This window comes from Nicotiana tabacum, chromosome 20 (assembly GCF_000715075.1).
Source record: "Nicotiana tabacum cultivar K326 chromosome 20, ASM71507v2, whole genome shotgun sequence".
Lineage (NCBI taxonomy): Eukaryota > Viridiplantae > Streptophyta > Magnoliopsida > Solanales > Solanaceae > Nicotiana > Nicotiana tabacum.
In genome coordinates, this window is record NC_134099.1 from 103,742,363 (window position 1) to 103,753,405 (window position 11,043).

Genomic DNA, 11,043 nt, shown 5'->3' on the forward strand with positions numbered 1-11,043 from the left:
TTCACTATTAAAACCCTTCATATCACAGCAAACAAATAATCTCATACTCATACTTTACCGCATTACTATTCGAACATTCCTCTTTAGAACCATCTATTCTAATCCAAACCATTGAAAAATCTTGAATTTTACACAACCTTCTTCTTATTCTTCCATATTTATCTAAGTTCCTAGCTAGCTAGTGCTAATTCAATTCTCAAAGAAAAACACAAGTTGAAAAATGAAGAGTAAAGTGAGTAACCAAAACAGATTCATTGGAATCCTTGCATTGCCATGGAAGGCTCTAACAAAAGCAAGAGACTCTTACGTGAACTGTATGACAAATTACTCAGTGGTGAATCCTCGTAAATTGCCAAAGAGTTATAGTACCGTTAGCTCATCTAATTATGATAATGATGATTTTCGAGAGCTAATTAGAGCAGCATCTGCTAGAAGCATAGGGGATAATTTTGACTTAAATTTTCTCATGCAACAACGGATAAGGCAACAAATGTCTTCGAGGAAAGTAGCGAGGAGTTGTAGTGTGGGAATGACAAGAATTGATGAAGACAAGCCTTGTGATTTAGGAGAGGATCAAGAAAATGTTATGATGATGAATATGAAGAAAGATTTGAAGTATCCAAGAAGTAGAAGTTATGCGATTACAAAGAAAAATAATGCTGTCTTTTGAATTTAATTAATGGCTCTTGGGGTTAAGCTAAATTTGGAGCAGGTGATGGATCTAGAAGCGGATTCAAGTTTAAATTTGATGGTTCAATTTTCAAGGTTTTTAGGCGCTCAACGCGTTCTATTTTGAAAATTATGAGTTTAAAATTAATATTTATTCAATTATTAATTACGGATGTCCCGACGAATCGGTCGAAAATCCATCCAAATATTACCATCGAGCCATATTCTGTCAGATTGATCACGTCTGTCGGAATTTACCTTTTTTTACTAGTGTTTAATTATGTTTCTATATCTATGTTCGATGTCAAAAATAATGGATCAGTCGAATCCAAAGAGGGAAAAGCCATTGAATCTGATTATACTTTCTTCTAGTATTGTTGCCTCTACGAAGATGATCATTTTTCTTGGATGATCAATTTTCTTGTATTTCTTCTCCAAACTAGGCAAGGCAAGTGTATCTAGTGACTCAATCCAGTAACATGAAGACAATAAGGCTTTTATTTTAAATGATAATTTTTACCCCAGAAATTTAAAACGTAAGAGTAGTTGAAATAAGACGAAACCAATACTAGTAAACTATTAGGAGAAGCTGAAACATTCAAAAGAAAAGTTTCCAAATCAACCTCTAAACTATTGATATTTGCTTAAAGTTGTCCAAATTATACCATTAAATCAGGCAATTGCATGTAGGTTGTATTTGGTACGAGGAAAAATATTCTCGTGAAAAATATTTTACTGAAAAATGAGGAGTTTTATCACTTATTTTTTCATGTTCGATTGGTGAGGTAGGAAATAAAGTGGGAAATGTTGAAAAATTTTGGAAAATGATTTTCCTCCTCTTAGTAGGAAAAATATTTTCTTCTAATTGAAAAAAAATGAGTTCATGAAAAAATATTTTTTCCAAAACATTTAAATCAACCAAATATAAAATAAAAAATTAAAAAATATTATCCAAAAAGTATTTTTCTTTATACCAAACACACCCTTAATTCTAATATAGTAGGTCAAAATACATTGTGAAGAGAGAATAATTTCCTATGATGATGACGACTTGAGCTTCTTATTGGAGTACTTGAAAAAGAAGAAGAAAACAAGACGAAAGCACTAACCACACACTGGCATTCTGCGGTTTATATCTGTTTGATAAACTTCGAGTCCATCACACAGATGATCATTGAATTACTCGATATTATGAAGTAATTAAAGTCATTTTTCTTTCATTTGTAACAAGATCATTCAATTATTCATACTATAAACCGATGATCACTCAATCGATTTTTTTAATATATTTGGTGAAAAAACCCGACTTGACAGTCCACATGAATATTTTATATTTTTGGACCACATAAAATAATTAATACCCAAGCAAAACATGGAAATTCACCCATAAATCTAACCCGACCTGCTAAAGGTAAACCCACCCTAAATAATTTTTTACTCCTAGACGCATCTCTTTTCCACATACTCCTAGACCCATTATTTTCTTTATATAACTCTTTTCTTTTTTGCTTGAGCTGTCACGATCCAAATTCCATATTTGATTATGATGGCGTTCAACATCGCCGCTAGACAAACCAACACTAATCAACTAGTGAATTCTCGTTTATATAATTAGAAAGTGATAGCTTCTCCTTATTTGATAAAAATTTAGGAGTTTAAAATTTAAACATGAATAAATGGAAGCAATAAATATGAATTGTAATCATGTAAGTAAACCAAAATCATAAGTCTATTAGTATGTGTGCCAAGACCTCGTATCACAAGTATGTGGGCTATCTAGTAGAATATACAAAATCATACTATCTAAAAAAAAAATAGACAGGAAAATAAAGACATAAGAGAGACTCCAGCTGCTGCAGAACGGCTCGAAAGGGCACCTCACAGGGAAGTCTGAAGCTGGGGAATCAAGTCTATGCGCCGGACTGATGGCCAGATGCACATGCCTCAGATCCTATACAATCAAGTATAGAAGTGTAGCGTGAGTACATAAAATATGTACCCGGTAAGTATCTCGTCTAACCTCGAAGAAGTAGTGATGAGGGGTCGATTCCGACACTTACTAGGGCAAATAATATAGTAATATGAAGTTCAAATTATAAATAATAATATATGTAGATAACAACAAGCTCAAAACAAGAATAATAACTGGAAAATACTTCGTTCGTATTTAAGAAATCAAAGCACTTCCCTCATTTAAAACAAATGACCTTTCAAGCAACAAACCATACAAACTATAAAGAGTTCCAGTTCTATTATCACACATAAATACCATCGAAGATGTTCGGCCTGATCCGACATAAAAGTAAATTGTGCACTACCGAGGGTCGAACGACGCGAATCATAGATGCATCTATTAACCTACCGAGGCGAATGTCCCGCTACCATGAGAGTAGTGCAAATAGTTACCCCGCTTGAGGAATATACTTGCGACGCGTTTAAATATAAATGCAATGTAATGTCCTCAATTGTTTTCAAAATAATAATTTATTTGAAACCTTTGAAATCATGAAATCCTCAACTTAGTTCCATTCAATGCAAATCAACATATATATTTAGATAAACGGTACCCACCAAAGCATGGTGTAAGCCTAGAACTACCCGGACATAACAAGAATAATAGCTACGTACGGACTCTCGTCACTTCGTGCGTATGTAGCTCCCAATAATAATCATATATTAATTAAGTTCATCTATAGGGAAATTTCCCTCTTACAAGGTTAGAAAAGAGACTTACTTTCTTCAAAGCCTACTTCCAAACTCAAAATGCGCTAAAACTCTCAAATCGGAGCTGAAGAATCCAAAACTCCAAAAGCTAGATAAAAATCCCTCTCAAGAAGCTCCAAAAATCGCCCAACAATGGAGTGAAAAATGAGTCAAAATGCCTAAGTCCCGTATTAAATGAAGTGCACTAGCTCCAGCTTTTCCCCACCTGCGGCCACTGGGCCGCATCTGCGCCCCGTTTTTGCGGACAAGGGTGCGCTTCTGCGGAAATGGGCTAGATATGTTGGGGCTGCACCTGCGAACGGGTTCTCACTTCTGCGGAAAAAGATCTGCATCTGCGGAACCTGGGGTCCTCTCCTTGGGCCGTATCTGCGAGGCGATGTCTGCTTCTACGGTCTCGCACCTGTGGCTGGTCCGGGCCTCATCCGATTGACACTCGGGGCCCCCGGGGCCCTGCTGGAACATACCAACAAGTTTGGAATCATAAAATGGACTCGCTTGAACCCTTGGAACGCCCAAAGAACATTAAAACTAAGAATCACACCCTAAAACCAATTGAATCAAACTTATGAACTTCAAGTTTTTCAATTTACTTCCAATGTGCCGAAACGTACTTATACTACTCAGAATGACACCAAATTTTGCGTGCAAGTCTTAAATGATATTACAGAGCTATTCCCTATCTTGGAATCTCGTTTGGACCTCGATATCATCAAAACCCGCTCTATTAGTTTGTATGGGTCCACCTAATCATAGAGTACCTGGTCCTCTACAAGGTTCTATGAGAGCACTTAATAAAACCATATGTAAATGAAGCAGAGGATTTTTACGTGGAAAAAAATCACACAAGGGGATCAAAAAGCCACGACCTACACCTGTATGCTTTTAACTTCACTAACTTGTAATCTACCTATTACAAGCCACTTTACAATAATTCCTATTGCAAAAGATTTACTCAACTAACTTGTGGTACCTTTACCACAAGAAACTTTGTGACTATCCTAGTTACAAAGGCTTTTTCTAACTTGTGATGCTATCACCATAAGCCACTTTGTAACTCTATGATTACAAAGACTTTTCCTTATGACTAAAACTAGTCACAACATAAACTCAAGGAGTTCACGGATTTACATGAGGATTTCTAATCAAAATACTTCTAGGTAAGCAGTTTAGAAGATACAGTATATATAATAACAAGGTTACAACTCAACTAGGACAACAATAGTCTATCTTTTAGGAATTGGTCCGTAGTAGTGTTCAACCCTATTCTTTAAGTTTGTGAGGATTGGTTTCTCTATTTTTCCAAGAGGCTTGAATGAGAAACAGAACCCTTCCAGTGATGTTTTTGTATAAAGCTCATTTGGTACATCTTGATCACATCACTTGAAATGATGTGAGTGCTTCGTTTGGTTAGAGAATGAGTGGGTGGATAGTGTAGTGCAGTGCGGCAGAAACAGTGCTTTCAGTCACTTTATTTCCAGCTATGTCCAATTGACTTTGTATTGCTATGAGGAAACGACAAGAGCATCAAGTACTTGTGTAGGTTCCTAGCTCCTGAAGCTGTAGCAATTCACCTTTAGCTGGAATCCGTTAAAGCTTGCATCACTCCAAGTAGGTCAGGTTCCCTATCTGGTTCTTGACAGGAAGTTTGTTAGATCATCAAAACATAGGGCAAGATTATTTAAAGTTTATCAATTTCCCCCTTTTTGATAATGACAAACTTAACATTTATAAATAGGAATTTGGGCAGTAAAAAGTTTCAAAGTCCCGGGGAACACAGAGTTCCCCCTAAGACTATGCGTTATCTTACATGGTCAGAGTAATAGAGCGTTCCCCATAAGAACCAGTTCTCCCATGTGTTCCCCCTGAGTCCTTAGTTTCCCCCTTTTGGCATCATTAAAAAGAACAGCAGCACAAAGAAGTCCAGCTAAGCTAACTCATATCACATATGTGCACACAACTATGATAGAGAATAGAACACATAAAGAGAGTGCTGACATAGTAAAAAGAGAATTATTATTAATAAAGATTTAATACGCCTCTTCCTTTTTGAAAAGGGAAGAGGCAACATTGGACTTGTTAACATGAGTAGTAGTATTTCATCCCAACCATCAAAAAAAGAAAACAAAAAAAACATCCGCCAAACCATCAATAAAGAAACAAAACATAAGAAACATATCCAGAAAACTGGTCACTGAAGGGTACTTAGGGGACACTAGGAGGAAAAGTCTTGGTAGTTGCAGCAAGTGTATGGAGAATGAGGTATATTCGGAAGTTTCCCGACTTTTGCTCATTGAGCAGTTTAGCCTTCAGGTTCTCAACTTGCACCCTGAGATCAGCATTTTCCTGTTTCAAACGAACCACTTCTTCATTCGACAAGGAACCCCTTGGGCTTGCTGACCTTCCAGGGTAGCATTCTTGGCCTTCAACCGATGAATTTCCTCAGCAGCACTATTCTGGCCATTGATAAGCTGAGAAACAGTTGATGTACTTCCTACCCCCCATACTTTTCCATACATTTGCACTCTTCTAAGGTTATCTATGAGAATGTCTGCTTTTGAGTCTCCACTTTACCTATTCCCAGTGGAACCTTAAAGAATTTAAACACTAGAGTAAGCAAGAATCCATAGGAAGACCATGATTACCATCCTTGAAAGTGGCAACCTTCTGCATGTCTTCAATCATTATGGCAGACAGACTCACAGGATTGAAACCGTCTAGTTGCTCCATTAGGAATAGGTCAGACTTGGAAGTCACAGACATCCCTTCTGCTCGAGGAAACAAGATTTTGTTAAACAACTCAAACAACAGCTGGTAGACAGGGAGTAGCGCTTTCTTATGGATTTGGTCCCCTTTCTAATTAGCATTGTCTTTCGCCACTGCATTTCTGAAGTTATACTGACAAACATCTTGTACACTCGACACCTCAACTGTAGGAACTTTCAAAATCTCTCCAAGTAATGTCATATCAAATAAAATGTCTACCCCATTGACCAAAGCACAGACATGGTCAGTATCAACTAGAAAGAGACTAGCGAAGAAACTTTGTACCTCCTCCTCACACACTTTAGGTGCATCAATGTGAAATAGATGCACCTTTTATTGAAACTCGACCATTTCCAGAATTTGGCACATTCTGGCCATCTCAGAGATTGCTGGGTCAAATGTACGACCCAACAGGACTTTTTGATGCCTCAGACGCTTAGAGCCAAGGCTGACTTCACTTCTCATTTTCTTCACAGAACTAGGTTCTTCAACAGATTCAGACTTGCGTTTCCCAAACTTCTCTCCACTGACTTTGCCTTTTCCCTTCGACTTGACTAGTACATCCTCATCAAACATGGAAAACTCACTCACTACCTCCTTCATCTTAGACTTAGATATTGACCCTTTCTCTATTGAAACAGGCTTTGCCTTTTTCAAGGACCGCCGAACAAGGGAACCAGGTTCCTCAGAAATTCCCTCTTCCACATCAACTACAGGGATAGCCTCATCACCTATAGGTACACCAACTTTCTCCTTTTCTTATTACTACTCTTCTTGCTCTTTTGGAGAGCAGAGTTGTAGGCTACTTTGACTTGAAGCCTGGTAGTAGGTCATTTGATTTCAGACTTAGTGGTCGAGACAACCCTTTTCTTACTTATGAATGCATCAAGGGACACGTTGTCAAGGTCTTCTTTATCACTAGATCGCATTTCAGGTGCTTGAATTTCTAGGGGCACAACATCGAATGTAGGAACAACGCTGTCCTGGGGATGAGAACCCTAATCTGGGTCCTCCAGAGAAGGATCAGGTTCCTCATGTGATGCCCCAGTAGTATCTGCTACTGCATCCCCTTCAACAGCCATAATGGCACCTTCTTCCTTCACACCGTGTGACTCATTTTTTTGGAAAGTAATTTCATGCAATATCCCATCAGCGGATACTAGAAACACAGTTACAACACTCTTCTCTTCCTCAACTGGTGCTTTAACAACCATGGAATCGGTGGCAGCGATGGTATAACCCTTTGTGAACTCAGTATTTTGACCTTTTTCTCCACTTAGGATTTTACAGGTAGGAACAACAGATGATGGGGAGAACGGAGCAGTAGTTTCAAGGGTTTCTGAGTTGGGAATAGATTAGGAAACTTGGAAAGGTGTGACTGCAGCAGCAAGAGTGATAGAGGGTGATGAAGGCTCAGTGAAAATGAGAGGTTCCATAGATGGGTGAGTGGTAGTTACGGCTGAGGCAGAGAGATCGAAAGTTTTCTCAGCCATTGAAAGGAGTGGTGTGACAATCCTTCCTTTGTTGGGTGATTCTAGAGTAGGACTTATGGTTAAGAAGAGCAGAAGAGAGGGTTTTTTAAAAGGAAAGGATAATTATGAAGGGAGAGTTGAATAGGCACTGGTTCTGAAACGGCGGTTGGGCATGGAGAATTGCAATGTTTTAGAGGGAGATGGAACGTTTTGAATTGAAGGGACATGACAGCAGGATCTGAAAAGTTGATGACATGGTAGTTATATTTTGTACCCTTTTTAAGACGTGTATTAAAAGGATGCACAAAACTACTAACCTTTAGTACAAGAACCCGGTTCTTGAGTTTTCTTTTGTTTTCTCCCTTTTTTTGTTTTGAAAAGAATCAATCCTCTTTTATCATTCATGCACTGCATCTATCGCCTCTATGCTCATCATGCATGTTTACCCGCAATGGTATTGAAGTGAGTTAGGCATGACCAGAAAATACTTTGAGCTAGTTAGGGGTAAGAGCCAACCAAAGAGGAATTAGGTTCTTAATTTGGCTTCAACATTCCCAGCTTTACTCTGTTTCTTTCAAACTATTCCCTACTTAGTGCCTTGGTGAAAATGTCTGCAATTTGATCTTCTGTGTTGCAGAACTTCATACATATCAACCTTTTCTCCACATTGTCTATCAGAAAATGATGCCTCACATCAATATGTTTTGTCCTTTTATGTTAAATTGGATGCATGACCATGTTGAGTGCACTGATGTTGTCAAATAGAAGGGGCACACTCTTAGTGAGTACCCCAAAGCCCTCCAGTTGCTGCTGTTGATATCCAATTTTTTCCTATATATTTTTTAATATGCAAATACCTTCAAAATAGCATATCTACGCATATATAAGTATGTCCAAATGTTTTATTATTTTTTCCTTAATTTTAAAGTTTTTTAAATCAATTTATTTCCCTATTTTATCCATAAAAACCCAATAATTATTTCCAAAATTTTATTTTTGGTAATTAATTTATTGGACTTTCACATTTACATTAAAATATAGCCAAGATAATTTTTGCATATTTTTATAAATGTATTTAGTATTTTTAAAGGCTAAATTGCATAATTGCAATATTAGCCTCTTTTAGGATTTAATTGCGTTTATATTCATGAAAATGAAGTACCGTATTTTTAAATTAATAATTATATTTCATAAATAATTTTAGTACCTTTAATTTATTTCCAGAAAATAATTTACTATTCTTTTTATTTTAAATACGAAAAAATAACTATTTAAATGATAGCCCAATTTCATTTCAATTATAGCCTGAAATTGAGCCCAAATCAAGACCCAATTCCCCAACAAAATTGCAACTCAAACCCGACCCCCTAATCCAATTCACACGACCCAACCCGGATCCCCACCTAACCCCTTTTATCCCAGACGTTGATCATTTAGATCAACGGCCACCGGCTGCCTTTTCCTGATTAAACCCAAAAGACCCCCAAACCTAATTCATTTCTTACCTACCGCCGCCCTTAAATCCTTCTTCTCTCTCAACTCTCTCTGAAACTCCTACAAACCCTAGCCGCCGCCATCAAACCAAACCCTACCTAATCCATGGCCTTCCGTGGTCATTTGAGACCTGTACCAGCCTTACATGGCTCATATGTGTTTGGTTCTATGGTTTCACGACCAGACTCCAAAGGAGTTTGGTCCAGTCCTTGCTCGACTGGTGTTCATGGCCTTTCTCCGACCATCCACGACCTTTCCTGGCCATTCATGGCCTTTCAAGGTGGGTCCTTGGCATTTTTTGGTTAGGTCATTAACTTTCGAGATCTTTCTTGTTTTCTTTTGGATTTTCTGAAACCTTAATCTCTAAGATCTTTCGATTTCTTTCAGATCTACCTTAGAACTGTGCTTACCATGAACTTTTAAGCATTTTTCTCGAAGGTTCTTCAACGTTGTTTTCAAAACGACTCTTCATTGTTCTGATTAGGGTTTTCCTTTAAGTTATTTCAAAAATCTTTGCTCTGATTCTCGATGTTGTTTTATGACTTTACTATGTTCGAATTGTTTGTTATGCTTTCCGTCTACTTGAGTCAGTATGTTGAAAACCCTAATTTCTTTTGGGTCTCATTCGAATCCTAAAGCTGTTTTTTTAAATGTATACTTGTTTAATTAAGTTCCTCGTTCTTGTTTGATTTATTTGTGTCACCATTTTAAAACTCGATTGTTGTTGAAAAGCCCTAGGACTTTGGGGATGAAATTATTTGTTTGAGTACTTGACTCGGCTGAAAGTTTTTGTTTTAGACTTTCTTTTCTTTATGTGATTCATCTGCTTCTGAGTTTTACTATCTTTCTAACTCAACTTTTGTCAAAAACCCTAACTTTTCAAAAGGTTTCCTCACCTACTATTGTGAGACATTTGCATGTTTCTAATACTCTGTTTTCTTCACTGTTGAATTCAATGTGACTTGACGTACTTGATTACAATGCTTTGAATATTTGCTTTACTACTGAACCCTACCTTATTTCTGCCACTACTGCATGCTTGTGATTATCTCTTTTGCCAACGTGCTTGGCCTCGCATGTTTGATGACCCTGTTCACTTTACTTATATACTGAAGTACAGAAGCATGTTTCTTCTTTGATTGATCTCAATCGTGTGACTAATTTCAAAAACTTTTCTTTTGTGAACTCTAATTTCACTCGCATGTTAATGTTAACTGATTCCTTTCCTTATTTGCCTTACTGAATCTTTTCCCAAAATAAGCATATTTCTATGCTTAGACTTGATTACTTACTCAATGCTTTTACTATTCCTTTTATGGCAATAATCAGTTTGTCTCTAAATTGATCTTTTTTCCTTATTTTGAATCTGTCCTTACCTGTTAAATAGTGACTCCTTAATTAAAGGGAGTCCCTTGTGTAATTGATTCTAACTGTTGATTGTTTCTATATTTGTATTAAAACTTTACTTGTTACCTTACTTCTCACTCGTTTTCAGAAGCTATAAATACCCTGCACTTTCTCTTAAACACACTTCACTCAAAGCTCTCTCTCTTTTCTCTGTTACTACTTGTGTTGCTGCCTTGTCTAGCCGGCCGAAAGCCAAGGCTAGGCTGTGGAAATTTGCTTACTTTTCTTTCTACATTTGCCTCTTTACTGGTATGTTCTAATTAATCTTCCAGCATCAATAATAACATGTTTCTTTACTATTTCCTTCATTCTTGTCTGTTTCCTGCTTGCGTTTAATCCAGTTACATTACCAAGCATGATGTAATCTGCCCCTTCCTCTTCTAAATTAATGTATTTTTCCTATGTATGAACTCTGTCAGTCACTTATTATGACTTATGAATCCCAAACCCCCATATCCCTTATGTGTTTGTGTTCTTTAGTTGGTTTGAGGGCATGTCAGCATTAGACATTGAT

General features: G+C 37.2%; 1 protein-coding gene across 1 annotated transcript; it reads left to right on the top strand.

Moving 5' to 3' along the window:
- The first annotated feature begins 220 nt into the window (after positions 1-220).
- On the top strand, positions 221-670 carry LOC107808792 (uncharacterized). The gene has a single exon (XM_016633359.1). It carries the CDS (start codon positions 221-223, stop codon positions 668-670), a length of 450 nt encoding a protein of 149 aa, XP_016488845.1.
- Positions 671-11,043: the final 10,373 nt, after the last annotated feature.

Bases quoted from the DNA above. Each gene is read 5' to 3' on its own strand.
- LOC107808792 (XM_016633359.1), top strand. From the start codon at position 221: ATGAAGAGTAAAGTGAGTAACCAAAACAGATTCATTGGAATCCTTGCA.